General features: G+C 38.7%; 1 protein-coding gene across 1 annotated transcript in view; it reads left to right on the top strand.

Annotated features, from left to right (window-relative positions):
* The window catches only part of OCA2 (OCA2 melanosomal transmembrane protein), a 174,277-nt gene that overhangs the window by 85,769 nt on the left and 67,179 nt on the right, over positions 1–21,329 (top strand). Inside the window, exons 16-19 of the mRNA XM_063349476.1 lie at positions 1,316–1,463; positions 3,050–3,107; positions 4,462–4,570; positions 19,946–20,073. Of these exons, the coding sequence (XP_063205546.1) occupies positions 1,316–1,463; positions 3,050–3,107; positions 4,462–4,570; positions 19,946–20,073 (443 nt within the window). The remainder of the gene's footprint in view (positions 1–1,315; positions 1,464–3,049; positions 3,108–4,461; positions 4,571–19,945; positions 20,074–21,329) is intronic.

The following is a 21,329-nucleotide window of genomic DNA, read 5'->3' as shown; positions in this document are numbered from 1 at the left end:
AAGGTTTTGCATCAGTAAATGTTAATGTCACTGCCAACATTAAAATGTATTTAAATATTTCTTATGCTATTACATAATTTATTTTTTTTATAAATAATGCATACAGTTTGTATACATGGTGCAAAGACTTCCACATCTATTTCTGAGGATAAGAACAATTTGCTGATTGAACAGGGATCTTAAGATATAAAGCCATAAATTCTCGACACATTGTCTTTGATGACATCAAATGTGAGGGAAATAGAAGTGAAGGGTGAAGAAACATCCTGTTGCTTCATCAGGAAGCATTTGTGCAGAGAGTTTCTGAGTGAATATTCTGCTTTTATTTCTTTCGTGATTTCCTGGAAAATCCAAAGGTGTTTTTTTTTTGTTTTGTTTTGTTTTTTTTTTTTTTGCATGCCCAGTCTAAGATCCTTCTTGAACAGGAACACATGCTTTTTGGTTGTTCTCCAAGGCCTTGACAATACTGGAAAAAAATCAGTAAAAAAGTGTTGAGAATCCTGATGAGATTTTGGAGGCTGATTTCAAGTTTTAATCAGTCTGTCTGAATTTACACAGGATCAGATATCATTCAGGTCTGCATGCAGGCAGCTGTATTTATGGATATTTTCAGTGCCTAAGAATTAAGGCCTCTTAGTAAACCTTTAAAATGTTATTAAAAAGTATTCCATAAGACAGTGCTAAATTTCAGTTTTGCCTTACAGAGATAAAATTGCCTGTATGAACGTAGAGTGAATGGAAACATGTTGTCCATTCTGAATAGAGTGAAGGAACATTTGCTGAAATTCCTAACTACAAAGGGACTAGTATCCTGTTAGTGGTATAATAACCTATATCGGCAGTTTATTTTCTGATGAAAAATGAATGTGATATGATTTTAGCTTGTGGAAGGCATTTACAAGCATTTGAACACAGTATTTCTTTGGAAAAGGACTTCGAGATTATTAATTTAAAATTTTGAAATTTGTCTGTATATTTTTCATTCCCTTCAGCTCTGCAAAATGAATGGTAAGAGCAACTTTCTAAGTGGAAAATTGTTGGGAAACCATTCCAATAATTTTAACAGATTTTTCTGTTAAAAATTCCAATAATTTTAACAAAACCTCAAGGCTGGGGGGCTGACTATGCTGATAACACAATGAAGTTATTTGGATCTTAAAAACTTCATTATAAAATGCAAATGTAAAATATATGTGTTCTGACTTGTTGATGTTAGCACGCTATCCTTGTTTTATTGCAGCACACATATTTTGTGCATCTCTGGTTCTGTGTGCATTATACCTGCTTTAAGATAAGTGACTTCGTTTCTTTTTAGAGCTAAAACATGAGATCTATGTTTGGAGACTGACTGCACAGCGCATTAACCCGGCCAGCAGAGAGGAGACTGCCGTGAAATGCCTCTTGATGCAGAAGGTGCTGACTCTGGAGATGCTCCTGAGGAAGAAGCTGAGGACGTTTCACAGGTGAGCGGGGACCAGCGTGTCCCGCCTCCCCCCTGCTCCAACCCTCGGTGGGGACAAGCTGCAGGCACAGGCCGTTTGTTGGACTGGCGGGGAGCTCCTGCTCATCTCAGTCTCATCTCAGCTGAGACTCTCAAGATTTTGGGTTGGTCAACGAACCAAGGGCTCACCTCTTGTAATTTTAGGCAAAGGTGAAAGTGAGGGCTTTTGGGGATCTTCTCTGGGACAAGACCTGTATTATTCTTAGCTGCCTCTTGCATCAGATGCATGTTGTGGCAGAGCCTCCCTCAGCCTCAGTAAAACACAAAGTATTTCAGGACAAAACTGGTGTGTAAGGCCTGGAAAATATCTGTCAATGTGACCCAAATGTAAAGGCCTAGAAATTTCAGGTAATTTTTGGTTTAAAAAGATCACAAATACGTCATTAGAGTTTTCCTTACAATAGTGGCTTCAGCGTAATAAAATGCTATAATTTCTTTTTTTTACTTAAAAATTCAAGTGTTCTTCAGTGTTGAGTTCGAAAAATATGTCACCAGTGAACTGCTGCATTTTAAAATTATTTCGTAATCAAGTCTTCAGTGTGAACCTCAGTGAAGGCGTAATTAACCATTTATGTATAGAAAAGAAATCTTTATAAACTCAGACTAACAAAAATACTAACCTTACTTTTTTTATGTTTCAACGAAACCAGCTGTTATGCTGTGGAGTTTGATGACTGAGAATAGCATTGATAAATATTCTGAAAATTAATTGACTAAACTAATGTGAAACTGAAATAATTAATTTTCATAAGAAACATGTTAAATAGGCAGTATGAGCAAGGACATGTAAATATGATGTCTTAAACTATTCCAGCAATAAGATGACTTTTGTCTACATAGTTCTTTGCTGATATTGAGCACTTTGAATGGAGCGACAGTATCGCTACTTCAAGACAAAAAAGGCTGTTAAAATCACTCCTTTTCAAAAGATTATAACAAATTATTAGACTTTATGGCGCTCTAAAGAAGACACTTCTGAAGTATAAATAAAAATTGTATATTTAATCTTGGAAATCAGAATTCCTCCATCACAGTACATTTACAGCAATGTAAAAATTCATTATCTCTAACAACAGCACTCCTGAACTGCAAACCCAGAGGCTTTTTGCTGGAGGGCTGACTACGCTGATAACACAATGAAGTTATTTGTATCTTAAAAACTTCATTATAAAATGCAAATGTAAAATATATGTGTTCTGACTTGTTGATGTTAGCACACAATCCTTGTTTATTGCAGTAGGGCACACATCAACTCCTGCAGCTATTGCGTGTAACCAGATCCTATACTGAGGGTCTATACTCTGGAGATTAGCTCCTTCCATGAACCGAAGGGCTCGTGTCTAAGTGGAGCATGTTACAGAAGTGGAGTCTTAAGTGAATGCTCATGGGAATTTTGTTGCTGGCCATAAGAAGGCCATCACTCCCTTGTGGTATGAGTTTCTCCTTACGGGGGAAAGGGTGATCTATTTGTCATGAGAAGGATTCATTCCAGTGCTCTTGGCAGAGCTCTAATTTCACTCTGGAAAAGCAGGTGTCATTTTCTTTCAGGCAAATTTCACAAGAAGATAAAAACTGGGAAACGAATATTCAAGAACTCCAGAAAAAAGTAAGTAGATGGCAGTTTTTCTCAGTATCCATGTAAGCAGACCTGTGCAGAGAGAGTGCTTTGAATCTAATGCAAATTTAATAATTCTCATGATAGCAGAAAAGCTGGCGGGCTAGCTGGCTGGCATCTTGGTGGGATGGGGTTACTGAATTATGTTGTGAGTTTTTGTTAGGTTTTATATTTTTGTTCCTTAGAAAAATATCATTTAAAGGATCAATAACGGATTTAGCAGTGTTTTCTTTAATTTTTAATCCATGGCTAGAAAGGCTCAGAAGGTGTCAATGGGTTGTTTATAACCGTGATGCATCACGATAAGAGTACACTCCTGCTGAAGTACTGAATGCCAACTCTAATTTACTACGCTGCCTGGGACGTGCCTGCTTTGTTATTCAAGTAGGGATAAACCACTTGGATGAATCCTGTTCTCTTTGCTGTGTGCATGTTAACACCACCTAAGTCTTTATGCTGACGCTGGGTCTGATGATATGTAAACTATGTAGTAAGATTAATTTGACCTAAATGTAATTGTCTAAATGTCACATCCTCTCCACCCTACTGGCAACACTAATGAATCCAGGCCTGCGTTTGGGAGCTCAGGTCCTTGACTGGGACATTACTGTCCTACGTATCACACCAAAAAAGAACAAAACCAACAGGATTTCTTATTAGGTTTTACAGTTTTTTCTAGGCATTGCATGAAAGACAACCTTTTTAAAGAACAGAAACGTACTTTAGTAGAGTTTTAAACTATGTGAAAAAAGAGAAGGACACAGGCTGGGAGAAGGTTATTCCCTGGGTTGATGGCGAAAGTGATATCAGGGCAGAGAAGCAGAGTCACTATGGAAAGCACTGGGTCTGAGGGAGGGAGCATGAGGAGAACGGCGCAGGGATGCAGGACCTGGGCACGGGGGTGTAGAAGCTGCATAGGGATTATGAGCTTGGCCTGTCCATGAAAGTTGTACAGGAGGCATGAAAGATCAGACCTCTAGGCTAGGTTGTAGGTTTTCAAAGCATATGTGCAACAAAGGGTGATTTTGTAGTAGGAATTGTATTTCAACCCTACTTCTCCTATGGAAATTAAGTTGTGGTGGGAGTAGGGAGTAGCTGAACACAACGGAATCTACTCAGCAGGTGCTAGCTACTTTTATCTCTTAGATCGCACTGGGCCACGTATTCATGTTTTTTATAAGTATGCATTAAATACTTCAATTTAAATATTTCTGTCTTTTATTCTAAAGAGGAATATACAATGCAGGAACAGAAGTTTGCACTAATGCATACTTTTGTGAATTCTATGCATAATATATAGCTCCTTCTGTAATAGAGTTACTAACTTTTTTCTCCCTGTCTACAGCACAGAATAACAGACAAAATTCTTCTCATCAAATGCCTGACTGTGCTGGGATGTGTTATTCTTATGTTTTTTCTCAACTCATTTGTTCCAGGCATCTACCTAGATCTTGGTAAGTTTCATAGTTTTGTTCTACCTAAGTGAAACAAACAACCTCCCCCCACAAACCAGTGATATTTTTCTGAGACTGAATCTTTTCAGAAAGCCCTTTTCCATATGTCTCTGGCCTTGCAATTCCACCAGGTTAGTCAGCACAGCAGTTTCTCAGAACAGGTTTTCAAAATGCGGTCACTTCCCAGTCAGCCCAAGAGAGATAATAGAGAGTGCTCATGACATCATTTTTCTGACTTCCCAATACTAACGAGCTGGGTAAACATTACAGAATGAGCAAATTTGACCTTGGCGTAGTTGCACTGTAGGTTGGAGTGGATGACCAAGATGCATTATAGAAATCAGAAAATAATCACTCCATGGAAGAACAAAAGAAGTAGTCTGGCATTATTTCTTAAGTATAGATAACTCTTTGTATAACCTCCAGTCTCCATTACTTTATCACCAGAATAAATAATTTCCTAAAATAATATCAGGAAGACACTGTATATGTGTGAAATTAAAATAGCTGTATGCTACTTTCTATGCATAAACCTCTATGTGCAGGTTTTTATACAGCTAGTTGTATACCTGTATGAGGTCAGGCTCTGCGTATCCTCAAAACAGAACCAAATTAAAGCTCACATTTAACTGAAGGACAGTTATAAAACCTACCTGTGCGTTGCCCTATAAAAAGTTTAAAATATGTTTTTGTCTGCTGAGGACCTGAAAGTTATGGAATTTCGGATTTATATTTTTTCATGCAATCTGAATTTCCCACTGTGTACAACCATCCCAGTGGCCAAAAGAGGCAACAGTCTTGAAGAGGAATAACTCATAATCAACAAAACATTGATTGAATCATTATATACACAGATACTACATTGAAATCCATTTTTGTTATGCACAATATAGAGCTAGTTATAGCTGTACAATGGTGATCAGGCTGTAAACAAGACCTCCCATATCTGCTTGCTGGCACTTCTGGTGTATTGACTGGCTTAGAAAGATACCAGCAGCAGAAGGCTGTTCTCTCTGCTGGGACCTAGGGAAACACCAGTGTTGTGTATTGATGGCACCACTGGGAGGATAAGGGGTGCTGTGTCCAAAGCAACGTGTTTTAATAGGTATAGCCTTGCTGCTGAACCTAGGGAAACACCAGTGTTGTGTATTGATAGCACCAGTGGGAGGGTATGGGATGCTGTGTCCAAAGCAATGTGTTTTAATAGGTATAGCCTTGCTGCTGAACGTGTTCATGGCAGGGACTGATCCCCAGCCCTCAGGCCATGGAGGTGCAGCTGGCTTGTGTCCAACTGCTCGGACCTTGTTCCTTCATAGCAGGCTGGCAGTATCTCCACAGCACGCCAATTGGCCCTGCGTTTCTTCCTGGCATTGTATGTACGGGTTAATTCATTTTTAGGTTTGCAGTGAGGGTAGTTTTGTAGCTGAGCAGAGCTGTGTTTTAGATTATGTGGCTAAGGGTGTCTGTTGCTTTATCTGGTACATGCGATAGAGAGTGAGCACGTGAAGCCACCAGGTGTAATGCTGGAGTAACTGCACAGAGCAGGGAGACCCAAGCCTCATCCAGACTCACCCATGCTGCTGGTTGGGTGTGATCCCTGAAACAAATTGTCTCCTGAACTGCACCTTGGTTTATTTTTATCTCAGATGAAACAAACCAGGTCACTACAAAAGATTCTGGGAGCAAAGCAACGCTTACACAAGGGGAACTCTGGGGGACCAGGACCTTGCTGTGGATTTGGGCAAAGCTGTTATCTAACACTGTCAATACACCCGGCATGACCTTATTGTCCTGCAGTGAAGTCCTGGTGCCCTGGAGCAGTATGGGGTTAGGAAAGGGGCCGTGTCAGCCGGGCTTTCTTCCCTGTTTCTGCCAGTGCCAGAGCTGCTATGGCAGCTTCCCTGTTCCAGGGTATTTGCCATAAAAATGGGCAATTTCAGCCCATAAAGATTATTGTCTGTTAAGAAGTTAAAAGGTATACTGATGTATTGTAACAGCAAAAGTGCTATGTTACTAAGATGTAGGAAGATGCAGAAACTGAAGACGTTTGAAGGCATTTGAAGTATGTGGCTAGTATTGGCTTAGCCAATAACGGCGGCTAAGAACATAAGGAAGGTGTTCACAGTGGCAGTTTAAGAAATCAATTTTCACCCTTAATTTTCCGTCTCAGATAAGTGGGCACTGAACCATGTAGGATTTCTTGAATTAAGCCCAACATCTGTGTTTTTGAAAAGCCACGGAGAGTCAGTAAAGACTGCATAGCATTGGTTGCACATGCTCCTGGTAAGATATTCTTTCAGAACTGCAAAGCAGTTGGAGTCAGTACAAGAAACTCTATAACTAATGATTGTTTTTCATCCTACTTTATGTCAGTAAAATAAATGAAAACAAATGGCGTGGTTGGCAGTGCAGGTTTCTATTATTCACTAGCTGATCTTCAACTGCAACCTTGAAAGTAAATAGGGGCTGTATGTGTTCTGTATAATTTCTCCCTGTTCTGTATTCATGGCAAACCTGTCAGATTAATGAATAAATGTTATTAAAGCACGCACATAATTTCTATTAACAATTAATGTAACGTGCAAACTTATACTGAGATCTCATTGGTGATTCCAGAATTCCACTATCTTGATGATAGCTGTCACTTATTTATCATTACTGAAGTAGTGCCGCTGTGAGTCTCTATGGATTTTATTCCTCCAGTGCATGGAAATGAATTTCCTAAAATACAGTACATCTTGTACTCTGATGGTTTGGGTAAATTTGTTCAATATGTTTTTCTCATAAAAATGAAAGTAGATTGTAGTTCAGTGTTTAATTTTCTACCAGAATAATGTTTCATACAGAGACTGAAGTGTTAGAAATCTAATAACTTTTAATTGCATTTGGTAGAGTGAATTAGAAAGATTATAGAATTCTTTATCAGTCCCCAGCCTTGATACAATTTTTCCATTATGAACTTGGAATCATTAATATAATTTGAGGGAACTGACATTTTAATTTAAATAATAAAATTTGCATACTTAACTGCCTTTTAAAATGCAGAACACTTTCCTATTCAGTTTTTCTTGTACCTGTTCATCAATTTATTTAGTCTAATTCTATGAAATATCTATGTTAATGAAAGATTAGTACTGAGACTTTAAATAAACAGATATGGCAAACTTTAAGACTTCTACAGTGCTTTCATTCTGCCCCATAGGAATTTACTTTATTGATAAAGCATTGATAAATCATCTGAGAAAAGATTACAAAAGATGAAAGTAAAACCCCTTTGAGGATTGTACTTGGCTCCTATTTTAACTTTAACTTTTAGGCAGGCATGTCTGGAGCTTTGAACTATAATGAGATCCCCACAAAGAGACAAAAGATTTTAAAGGTACAATAAAGCAAGATTTTGTTGAAATTTAAACCAGATTATTATTATTATCATTATTATAAAATAATAATTCTTTAATAGAGGATGCTCAAAGTGACTGGGTCAGAAAGAATACACCAAATCAATGTATAACCTACTTCTGCTTCTGTGGGGCAGGTTTGGTTTCAGTCGGTTCAATGAGTTGCTATGAACTCTTCAGTTCCATCTAGTATCCTTGAAGAGGGACCCATCACCTCTGTGGCCCTGCTTTGGTCTGCCACTCTTGGTGGTCTCTGCACGCAACGCAGATGCCCTGCTCCTTTTAGACCCCCTCACTCCTGCTCTCTTCCACCTCTGAACACCCCTTTCCAAGGGCCAGGCTGAGTAGTTTCTGAAGCAGGGGAAGGTCCTCTCCTCCCTTCAGTGGGTTGCGATGGACTCTGCTGCTCTCATCATCAAGAAACAAGTTGCAAACCAAAGAGTAAACAAGAGATAATTGCCTGTTTCAGAGAAGAGATACTGTCTCTGTCTTGGCTGCAGACTGCTGGAAGCTGGGAAAATATGCCAGGAGAAACGCGATTGTATGTTTGCCTTATTTGTAGATTCATTCCTATTTTATTGCCACTGGTTTCCCTGTTGGAGACAGGACTCTTGCATAAGTGAACCTTTGGTATTACCATCTATGGCTGTTCCCAAGTTCCTTTGATGAATTAATTATTTATGCAAGAGGACAGGGAGAGATTTTTGGACTCTACAGGATTCTTCTGTAACTTAGGACTGCTATTTGCTCCAGCCCCAGCAGAAGACAAAGCTTCAAATCATAAAACTTGAGGGAGTTATCTTGGCTTTTTTTTGCTTCTGTAGAGGGATTATGTCTTCACACTATTGCCCAAGCCCATTCTGGTATCTTTCGTGCCATGGATGTCTGTGAGCCTTTGGACATCAATGTTTAAGATAATTACCTTCAGCTGCCTTTAAAATATTCTCTGGAGGAGGTCAATAATCAGTGGAGGTGATCAACAGCTGTGATTCATCCGACCTACTTTAAAGGTCTAATTCATTAAATGATTCACCTTACCCTATGTCACTTCACTCTTTATACGTCAGAGGGAGTCTTCTCAAGCTATACCAAGTTTCAGTCACAGATACAAAGAACACAACAGCTAGATGGACATTTGGCTTGATAATTGATGATTTGCGTAAAGTTAACTTTGGTATTATTAACCAAAGCAATGTTAGCAAAAATACCCAGACTTATGAACTTTTTAAAAACATATGGTTTTATTCTTTTAACTAACTAACATGATCACAATGACCTTTCTGGGTAGTAGGACAAGTTCTACAAATCAGGACTCCATGTCACTTCTGTCAAGCAAACATCCTCAGTCTAAATTTTTCCCGTTGTCCTCTCTCTAAAGCTAAATCCCTCAATATTTACATACAAAGGTTATCTTTTTTGATGAGACCTCATTTTTGTAGTTAAATCTATTTTCTCTTGGAAAAATCTTTACTATTCTGACTGTAGGCTTGGTTTGCAAATTCTGCTGCAGATACTTTTGAGGATCTAGAACTCTCTTTTTGCAATTTATCTTAAGTAGTTATGTCTTGCATCATTGAAACAATTTAAAACTGTGACTGAAGTAGTGGAAAAGTAGGGAAATAATTGTTTTCATTTAATTTAAGCTGACTTCTGTTTGTTTTGTAGGCCATGTTGTGCAGAGCTCCTTTTTATTTTGTTGCCAGAACATTAAAGGAGAAATGTGTTCTGTTGCTGTAGCCACAAAAGACTCCTGTTGTATTGTCACTCCTTTGGATATCAGTTGTCATATTTTCTGACTCATTTCCATAATTTGCAGGAAAATCGTTGAAATTCACATGAGAAATTAAATACCTTAATTGGAAAGGGCTTCAGCAGAACAAACCCTCCCAAATTATGTCTACAGAGAATGTTATGCAAATTATAGCAAAAATTTTGTCTTAACCTGCAGAGAGGAGTGACACTTCAAATGCAGGGGAGTGGACTGGATCTGAAGTTTCTCCCATGTAATTTCTCTTGATTTTCATCCTGCTTTTGTTTAAGTGGACATGCACAATTTTCAGATTACACTGTAATTTACGTAGGTGAACCTATAATTGTAATAGAGTTGGGACTGAGTGGCACTTGTCTGGTAGCTTGCTTAGTGATGAAGAAAGGGCTGCACTGCCCTAGAGTGCTTCACAAACCTGCTTAAAATTGCGATTAAATCACAAAATGTCAGAAGTTCTGTATCAATGTTTACTTAGAATACTTAGAAACACTGAAGCTAGTTCTCCGTTACTGCGGCCTGCTAAGATTTTAACAAATAACTTCATCCATTTTCTCTTCTGCAACATTTTCAATAAGGAACTCACTGCAAAAATGATTCTCCCCGAACAACTTTGAGACAGGTCGGCAGGGTCAGTATGCGTAACAGCTTGCACGAGAGTTAGCAATGCTGTAACCGATGACAGACACCTTAACTTAAAGATCTTTGACTAAATTATTTAATGCCATAAGCTAAAAAAGAACTAATATTGCACAAGTGACACAAATGTAGTCTGTGTGGTTTTGTTCTGAATATGCAGCCTAGGAAGCTGCCTAAGAAGAACTCTAATAAGCTTTTCCCCTGGCTTTTACCTGGGCCCCTGGACAAAATATGTTTGAACTTGACAGAGTGCGCATTTGAACTGTGCCAGGAAGTTTCTTTAGAGTGGTGAAAATGGTTTTAAACTTGAACCACTCCCCCACAGCTCTGTGAGAAATATTCTGCCTTACAGAGTGAAGCAGAGCTTCTCAGGACCAAAAGATTTATAAATGGTCGTGGAGCAGGAGCCCAGGGCTTAGAAAGGTGTGGACAGATCCCATTAGTCTGAAGGGTGTCAACGTCAAAGCATCCGTAAGGCTTTCATTTTTACACTTTAAATTGTTATTCTGGAACTTTTTTCTCATCTACTATCACTGATAAATAGATCAAGCCACATTATGCTACTGTCCTGTATGATGGTGGAGTTGTATAAGTCTGACACTGTTTACAAACAATAACATAGTAAGTGCAGAAACAAACCTGGCTCTCCAAATTTAAGTGTTTGTACCCATAGAGAGGGAGGAAAAGAGAAAGTGTTCATATTTTGGAAATGTTTGTTTTCAGGTGAGTTTTTGCAATAGTTAAAATGAAGGGTTCATTGTAGAAACAGTCAATGCTACTGAGGAGTTATTTTATAAAATATTTTAAAAGACAGGTCAATAAGATGGTGTATAATTTTTTAGTGCTTAAGAAAAAAGAAAATCCTGGTGAGGCAGACAGCTATTAAACTGTAAAAAATGGCAAATAGCATAGATTTAAGAAGGCATACGCTTAATGTCAAAAGCCACATTGTTAAGTTTAGCACATCTAATATTTCACATCTTATATCACTATATCGTCAGTGTAAAAAATGCACATTTACTCCTAAATTTGTCACTGAAACTAACACTTCTCTCCAGATTATCTAGGGTCTATGATATTAGTCAGTTTTAGCTGAGAAGAGCTTTTAAGTATTGACTGCTAAGTATCTGCTAAAATGATACTGAATTATCAACTGTATTGAAAGCTGCCACAACAAAAATTTTTTCCTTGTCTTTTTTTTTCCCTTGTATTTTTTGTGTACTGTGTAAAGCTTTCTAACACAGTTTGATAAATTAAGGAGCCAGATGCAAAGCCTGGGAAGCAACTTTTGTGGACCTTTTCTATACAGCTAAAAATTTCAGCTTGAATAATCTGTGGTTGCCTGGAAACTCCTTCACGTATTTCAGTAAAGCAGATGGTTTTGGTCTGCAAAACATTTGGATTAGGGAAGCCTTCTCTGTATACAGCAGAAGACTCCTGCTTTCAAAGTAGCAGTGGCGACATTATGCTTGTGATATTGTGGGCAAAAAGGGGAACATTCCTTGTAACTGGAGCTAAGAATTTATTGTTGGTCTAATTAAAAATTGCATCAGTGTAAGCAAAACAGAACAGTTATTGTTAGTTCCCTTACAATAATACTAACACTTACAGTTCCAATTATCTAATTAGTACAAAACCCCTTAACAACACACAGTTAAAACTGTTGTAAAAAAAAAAAAAAAAGAAGACAAAACCCCAAAATAATCCCAGTAACTCCCCCTTATATTCTGATGTTAGGGTCACCCTTTGATATTCTGCAGGGTGCTAAGATTCACAGGTTTAAGCTGGGAAGAGTCACAACAAAGTATTGCTGTCTCCAGATCTTTGCTGGGATGAGCACGATAGGGCTGTCTTCCTCCGCTTTACGAGGAAGTGAATAGTGTTGATGTTGATGGTTTCTCCCTGTGCGTGGATCCACTTGAGCCCATTTTTATACATTTTCTAAAGCTTTACACTTTGCTTTTTCAAATTTGGTCTTCAGCTCTGCATTACACGCAATTTTACAATATGTGGTGTGTTGTATGTATCTTATGTAGTTGTTTCTTGTGCTTTTTGTTACCCCTAAAATGGGTTTTGACCATCTCCTAATTTTGCTCTACCATCTGACCACTGTTGAGAATGCTGATAAACCTGGGGCCTTTGGTATCATCCTATACATCCCTTTTTAACTGCAAGTACTCATCCTGCGCACTCTTGTCTGTGGCAACTTCTTTCTTTTACCGTTTTCCATTAACACTCCACATACATGAAGCTGTGATACTACTTTCCGTGACTCATGTGTTTTCTTTAGTTCCTCACCTGATAATGGTAAACAGAGCAACAAATTGTAGCATCTGATAAGATTGTCCAGCCTAATGTAGTAAGATATAGTAAGATTAGAGCCATGCTTTTAGGCACTCCTCTTTGAAAGTCCTCAACCCTTTCTGGAGACCCTTCCAGGTCCTTGTAGTTGTGCTTGCAGGGGCTGATCTGCAGCCCCTTTCCCCAGGTGGTATCAGCTACGACTCTCAGTGGAATTTGGCGTATTTGTCCTCATTTAGTGCTCTTCATCTCCCTGCTCCTGCTTCATTTGTCTACTGTTTTATCTGCTCTGGCATGCAACGGTGTTGGCTTAAGTTGTCTAATACTTTTACATTGAGGTCAAGAAGAGTACTGCATGCAACTAAACTGCTGGCCTCTGAGTTTGTATGAGTAGTATGGAGAATTTGATTGCACTGTGAACATGCAAATTGTTTTAAAATGAGAATGGACATACTGTATTTAAAAGACTTAGTACATGTTTGATTCATATTGATACTGAAAAAAATCTTGATACAGTATATAGGAATATGAGTTAAAATAAAGTTGACAATTATTTTGTAATAATGTTGGAATGGAGCTAATCTGATGCAGTCACCATTGACTTGGACTCAGAAAGTCTGGTCCAGATCTTAGTTATTCCCCCTTCTCAGCATAACACTCTGCTCCTGAAAATAAGAGAAATCTGCTTTCCGTGATCCTTGCAGTCTTAATTCCTTTTAGGATGGTTTTCAAAAAATTCTGCCTTTGAAATTGCACAGTCATCTTTACAAACATGTAATTAAGCATGGAAAATATTCCCTGTCTTTGCAGCTGCCCATACACTTGACGAGAAAAAAACAAGAACCAGTAACAGTTGTATCTGCTAGTGCAGCTTTTGTGCTTTATTGCTTACTTCTAGAAAAGTTGACCTTTCCTCTAACTTGATATTTGCATCTTCTGAAATTATTTTTGGTTCACAAGAGTCAAAGAGGCTATGGCAATAGAGCATGTTTGTTTGCAGTGACCTTTACTGAGATAACTGTAAATTTCTTAGCTTTATGGATTGGTGCAATATACACAGCTATATATCTGTCAGCTCATCTTCCCTGTAGATGCAGTGCCTAGCTAGACTGATCTCTAACCAGGGTTTCTTTCTCACAGTGTTCTATCTTGAATGCCATCCTATTGCACCTATGAAATTGTTTGGAGAATTAACAAGGTTAGGTGTTGACACTGCAATACAAGGGGGAATGTGATTTCTGCACTCTGACCTCGTGGTATTAGAGCCATGCAACAAAGTGTGTCTCATCCTTTCCTAATGCACGTGTGCTGATCTGTGATTGCAGAGCAGTTAGTCCTCTGCCTCCGTCTTTTATGCTACACTTCTGCTTTTTAATGTCGCAATTACCTTCTATCAGCATAGGTTTCTGTTTCTTTTGTCTTGCCTGGGGTTACAGATTCCACCAGCTTTTTTCGTGTTCTTTCAATCCTCTTGTATTGTACCAAGCATTTCCTGTTGTGGTGCAAGCTGTCCTGGACTGACACCATCACCAAGCAGTAGCCTTAAACTGTGGTGCTACAAATAGCACGGAACGACTGAAAATTATTTCTATGAAACTAAGCCTATGAAAAGAGACTGCTCAGAACACCAGAAGTTGCTTTGTAAAAGGGCAACTTTATAAAAAAAGAAGATAAAAGATAAAACAGTGCTTATCGGTTGACAGCAAGTATTATTTATAAACGTTCAGCATGGTTTCAGAATGTGTATTTTCAGGGATGCCTGATAAAATTAAAAAAAAAACAAAACAGAAACATAAATACAGGACGTTTTCATTCACATTCAGAACTACTGATGAAACACATTCTAGTAGCAAGCGCTACTAGAAATATGTCTGTGATTTAACTTTTTCACCCAAATATTTCTATATGCATGTTTATAGTTGCATGTATGCTTTGCATAACATTACAACTACACCATAGTATATGAGGGACTGGCATACATCCTTAGGCTAAATTTTGAGGCCTTGTGGAGATAATCACACTTCTGATTAAGCTGTTGGAATGCAGTGATGGACTTTGCTTCCTCAGATATTCAATAACATGCTGTGTAAACAATTCAAAGGTAAGCACTAAATATGTTTTAGTTGGTAAGTCTATTGTGGACATTTTGGGCTAAAAGGGTTTCTACAGTTCACAAAAAGTTGCTGTGGCCATTTTAACAACTAAAGATTTGTTAAGATCATAGAAAAAGAATATCGTACTTTGCTCAGTGACAAATGTCTAAAAAAACAGTGTGTCCATCCCATTGTTTGCAGATAGGAGTATTGTATTTTCATCTGGCAGAAGCTGCTCTAGCTGATTTTTAGAAAACTCTACTTATTTCTCAATGGCTATAAATATGTGACCCTTAACACTGTGTAGCCTGAATCTTCCTCGCTGCTATTACACCTCCTCCTCACTCCCTCTTGTCCTGCCCACTATTGCTGCCACAAACAGGTTGCTCTCTGCCCTCTGGAGCAGCCTGGTACAAACTCAAAGATTTGCCAGGACCCAGTTAGTCTGCTTATTTTTTAGCTAAATATCGTAGATTCTTGAAATTTTTGCTCAAAAGTCGACTTTTCAGACTATTGATTGTACTTACTTCTCTGCCTTGTATTTCCTAATGGGTACGCACCTTTCTTAAAGTTTATTTTCTCAGGGTTTACCAGGGATGAAGAGAGCAGGGATTGCTTAACAGGACTGGCTGTTCATTTTCCTGTTTCTTTATTGCAGCGAGCAATTAGGTTCAGTTGTGGTCCACTGTATTTCTTGAGTCTTTTCTGCAGGACTGTTAGGCACCCAGTAGCTTCCCACCCTGGATTTGTACAGTTTTAACTCTTCCTACCTAAATGTAGCACCCTGCGCCGGTCTTTCTTGAGCAGCATGCTGTTTTGCCCAGGCCAGCATTGAGATCGTGCAGTGTTATCCTGGCTTTGGTTTTCACTGCAAAGGGCTCAAGTGCCATTTCAGTTTCCACAAAAGTGAATTTTAAGTGCCCCCTCAGTATTTATAAAGACATTATTTCATATTCTGTGCACGTAAAGTGAACGTACAGCATGTACATGTTCACATTGTTAGAAGGAAGCTTATTATGCTTTTCAGCTAGTAGTAGGTCAGACAAAATTGCTTTTACTAAGGAATACAAATTTTCTTAATGAGCGTTTGAAAAGCCTACAGATTACACAGTAATTTTTTTCTTTCATTTCTTTCTCTTTCACCTACCTTCCTCCCACATATTCTAGACTTCTATTTCATTCTATTAGATTGTTTTCTATTTTCAAGTTCTTCTGTTTGCTTATTTCATTTTTTTTTTTTGAGTAGCATTGCAATTGTACTCTCACCATGAGCTGTTTATTGTTCCAAAGGTGTTTTTCCCTACTGGGCAAAGTGTATGAGAAAAGCAAAGCACTCAAGCTATTTCTACTGTACCTTTTTTTTTCTGGCCCCAGGCAGAAGACATGGGAATCTTTTTTTTGTGAAGAATGCATTATAAATTTACAAGGTGCATTTTATAATAAAATTTCTTTTTATTTTTCCTAAAATAAATAGAAACTGTCACTGTCTTCAACAGGTACCATATCAGTGCAGAAATGGAATTTAGATTCAGTTTCTCTCCATGTTATATTTCCAGAACATCAATTGTTGTGAAACAGAGGCACTAACAGGCAGTAAAGGAAGTGGTCTGTGGAACTATAAATGGGCTTTATTTTCACTATAGTAACGAGAAGTTAGTTTTTGAAATTATTTCTATTTCTCTTCCTCCTGGCTATTTTTTGTGGCCCAGTAAGCTAGAAAATAAATGAACAGAGAAGACAGTCTTTAACGTATCCTAATACTTTTAATTCTTCAAAAAAAAAAAAAGGAAGGAATAGCTTCAAATTGAACCCAGGGCAAATACAAAGCAACCTAAATATATAAAAGGCATCTTGAGCAGAGATCTTGCATAAAGTCCCCCAAATTCCTTGAGAGGAAGATTCCTTCCTCTCCCCTTCTCTGCGCTCCCGTCCTGTGCCCTTCCTCTGAGAGATGGGTAACTGCGTCTCCACTTTGCAGGCACAGCAAGGAAAGCAAATATACTCTGAACAGCCTGTGTGTGTAGACTGAAATAAGCTCTGTGCAGCCAGAACCGGCAGCTGACGTGTTTGAGCCTCCGGAGAGCGGTACTTGCCGGAGCACTGCAGGAGGACACATCCCTTGCCCATCCGTATTCCCAGGGAGCGATATTTTAAGGCAGGGCACTGTTCTCTCATGCAAAGCCATGTGCGTGGAGATAATACATGCTGATAACACTCGTGGTGCTAGAAAATGCCTGGCTCTATCCACCTCTTGTGCCGTTCAATTACATTTCATTAGCTTTAGCAAATAATTATTATCTCTGTATAGCATGTTCAAGTTGATTTGTTTTCATTGGAGGCAGGAGGGTAGAAATAATGCCAAGGTACTATCACAGATTGCTTCAGAACTATTGAGAAATTGCTGTTCTTTAATTCTTCACTTCGTTGTACTTACACACGAAATGTATGTGACAAAATGTAATGTTGTCACTTACATTTTCACAAAATAGCAGTAAAATTCTGCTACTGAGCTCCTGTTCTGAACACATCTTACTTGCCCTTGCAGTATTCCTCTGAGAAGAATTGCCAGCATCTTTCTTTATTTAAGGCGGAGTTGAGCCCATCGTTCTTTACTGGAATTCAAAGAACAGCCAAGACTTGACAGTCAGAAGAAAATTAGGCAGTGCATTTCCATAACCCCTTTCTTTGTCTTCAGAGAAAATAATTATTTAATTTGCATGGACAGATTCACTTTTGCCAGCAAAAAGACATGGTGGACAGGAACTGACAGCTCTCTCCTCACCTTCTTTTACTACTTCAGGAACTCAGGGACCACTCCTGTCCCTGTGGTCTGTAACTGGGTTTGGAGTCCATACACATACCCAGAATCCAGTGCACAAAAAATTGCATATGTTTCCAGCTTATGCCAGAATCCAGCATTCATCCTGTGCTGTACAGAGTATTTCCACTCTTAGATCAGTCCTGGAGTCTCTTTCCAGTGGATGGCAAAATGCCATTTGTCACAAGAAAATTTGGGACCAGCAATTCCCACCCTACTCTTTTGTGGTTGTTTTTGCTCTCCTCCTCCCTTTCAGTACGATGCTCATGCACGAGCTATTTTTGACCATACACAGTGATTAGATCACTGTGACCAAAGCAGGGAACAGACTTGCTCAGCTTGCAGCATGGCAGTGTTTCTGTCTTTGGACTTGAGCAGAGATGGCTGTGAGATATGTTTTTTGGATACAGTGACGCACTCAGATCAGATTTTACTCATAATCTGCATCAGGAACAATGAAGGACCTGAAGCTACAACATTTGGGATACAAAATTCCTTTGGTTTTCAGCTCTCTGATTAGCTTTGGCTTTGTTTCCACCTATGTGGTGGTAGTCTGCTGACAAACCATTACATTTCCTAGTCTTTCATACCTGCTCCCTTGGAATAATTTCCTGCATCTCCTCGTAGATTAGGGTTGCATCAGGCTACAGGAAAAACTTTTTGTGAGAGTTGCTTATCAAGGAAATGGCAAGACTGGAGCAATCAGCCGTGTGGAACCTTTTCAAGAAGAGTGAGTTTCTTGAAAGGGGAGACCTTCTCTTCTTGGGAGAAAGCTGGGGAAGTGAGAAGTTGTTTGTAGTGCTGGAAGACATGGTTTCAGCCAAGCAGAGAGGACAGAAGCCAGGTTAGGGACACCAGGAGTAGAGCTGAACTGGGGAGAAGATGGCACTTGCAGATGCTTGAGAGGGAAGAAATAGGTCGTTGATTGAAGAGTTGGTGTCACCGAGAGTGTTTTGGTTTTGGAGCCAAAGAATGCAAGAAATATGATTTCACTGCTGCGCAAATGTTGCAGCAGAAAATAAAACCACCTCAAAGCATGAAAGCAGGAGCTATTGTCAGGCTAGCTGGCTTAGCCTTCCTTACCAAACAGACCAGCCGGGGTCACCCTGGAGCTGCTGGTTACGGCTTGCAGGCAGGCCTGGTTGCCAGCTCTGAGCTGCAGTATTTTCAGCAGGTGTTCCTTACTGATCACAGTTAACCTGAAATTCTCAATTAAAGTGGGCAATATGTCACTGAAAGCTTCTAAAATGTACTTGAGAGAGAAAAATGCATTCTTTGATTAGGGAATACTTATGTGACAGTCGTTAGAATTTTTCTTGGAGCAAATAGTTGATGTTTACAGCTTCATGAGCAGTGAGAACCTTTGATGTCTTTATTTTATATTTCAGTATTATTTAAATGGAATATAGCTTAATTTTAAACTGCTATGGTTTTGTATCTCTTCTTTTAACTTAATGGAAAATACTTACGCATAAGCTGTAAGTTGAATGGCCTAAAATTTTATGAATCAGTCTTTTATCTCTGAATTTTCGTACAGCTTTGGTTGTTGAAAGCTTTTGAAGAGGGGTCACTTTATTTATCTACTTTGTAGCAGTGGCCTATTCTCCTTAAGTTACGTTTGGTATTTGACTATAAGTTTGTGACTTAAAGTTGTTTGCCAGCAAATAATTGTTATTGTTCTTTCTTCCTTCCTCACTTTTTCTGCAACTCTGTGAATCCGTCACTTTCTGACTGTGAATATACGAAATGGGATGAGGTGTATGAAATAGTCACAACAAAGAGAGAAATGACTTGAAGAGGTGGAAGCCTTTATTTCCATGCTATTAAAAAACTCTACAATTATGTACCTCAGTTTTTTTGTATTAAAAAAAAATCATCTGCTATTTAGGAAAAAAATGGAGAGGAAAGACAGAAAGAAGAGCATCATTCTGAGCAAAAAATCACCCAATCCCCTTTTGTTTCAAGTCTGAAATCCCATTCCATTGTTTAAGATAAATGTGTCAGAGGAATCAAACAGCTCCAGAAAGCATTTCAACGGTGCTCGGACAGGAGATTCACTGATTACATTCTCTGGCTGATTGTGCATTTGATTTGCATTTTCTCTTAATCAGTTCCCAAAATATGTGTCTTAAAACTCTTCAGGATGTACAGATGGATCCTGTCTGGAAAGAGCCTGCTTCTCTATTTAAAGTCAGTCCCTTTTCTGTTTTAAAGAGCTTTTCCTTTCCTCTGTTTATCTTCTAGAGCACATAGCCAGAGAATCTTCAAGGCCCTGAAAAACGCACTACTGTAACTTTTATGCTGGTGGCACATAACGAGTTTGCGAAGTGTAAAGTGTTGTTCTCTCTTTTTCTAATGCAGGCTGGATTGCCATATTGGGAGCCATTTGGCTGCTAGTGCTAGCAGACATCCATGATTTTGAGATGATATTGAACAGAGTTGAGTGGGCAACCCTCCTTTTCTTTGCAGCGTTGTTTGTTCTCATGGAGGTAAGGTTCTCTGATATCTAAAGCCTGAAGAATTACAACTGACTTAAAATGTGAATCATGTTCCTGGGCAGAGGCCTCCTGCAGATTCAATCCCACTGTAACACTGAAGATCGAGTGTAGTCATGGTAGTACAGAGAGAAACTGCGGTGTGGTGGAAGTTGGCTGGATGTCTTTGAGATTTAATTTTTCACTGCAAGCTTGGTCTCACTCTCTCTCTCCTGCTGCTCTATTTGCTGAATGTACCTGATGCAATCATTTTCATAGAAGTAGAATTTTAGTTTGCAGGTTTGTCAGCGGTCTGTGTGTGCAGATATTTTATATGTAGTTGTGTGTTTGTTTTGCAATTGTTTAGGAAAGTGATAGGAAAAATAAAAGAAGAAGAATAAACCAGAGCTGAAAAATGCTCCTAATGCTGTCTGCTGCATGCTGGCTACCAAACGGCCTAAGAGATTTCACATGGGAATATGGTTTGACAGGCTAATATCACTGAATTTCAGTTTGCAATTGTAATTTTAAAATATATTCAGTACTTGAAACGCCTCGATATCTTGCTGTGTAGTTTCTTTGTGTTTGTCTGCTTGACTATTAGAAACAGTCCAGTCATGTTTGTACCCATTTTATTTACCATTTGATGCTTTTTTATAGCCCAAGAGGATTTATTTTTACCCAAATGTTTGGATCATTCTTCATATAAATACTCACATTTACTTGTCAATTAGGCTTCTATGCATTCCCTAGTATGCTTGGTACTTTTCAGTTGTTATTTGTTGGGTTTAAATTATGCAATTATGTTGTAGAAACATGACTGACAAACCCAAGTGACCACTGGCACTGCCATGGCTAGGGAATTTTCTGAGTGAGCAGCCTGGGAAATGCCTGTAATAACAAATTTGCTCACACAGCCTCCTTTCTGCACCTTCCCGCCCAGTAATTGCAAAGAGCCCAAGAATTTGTAAATTGGGATCTAATAAAAAAAAATTGCTGACAGAGAAAGGGACAATATTTGGAGCAAATACAAACAGTGAGTAATTCAACTGACTCTAATTAATGCCAAACTGGAAGTCAAAATCTTGTAACCTCTGAGAAGATGAATAGAAGCTCTCATTATCATTAGAAGGCTTGTTTGCTAGCTAGTAGGTCCAAAATTCATCAGAAAATCTTGATTTATTGTACACCCATTAGTACAGGCAATTTTTATCTCTCTATGTTATCAGGCTCTATATATCCTTGCATTTTCTAGCTCTTCTAGGGAATCC

Source organism: Chroicocephalus ridibundus, chromosome 1, assembly GCF_963924245.1.
Source record: "Chroicocephalus ridibundus chromosome 1, bChrRid1.1, whole genome shotgun sequence".
NCBI lineage: Eukaryota > Metazoa > Chordata > Aves > Charadriiformes > Laridae > Chroicocephalus > Chroicocephalus ridibundus.
The sequence above is the reverse complement of the archived record's forward strand: the minus strand, read 5'-3'. Positions and strand labels throughout refer to the sequence as shown.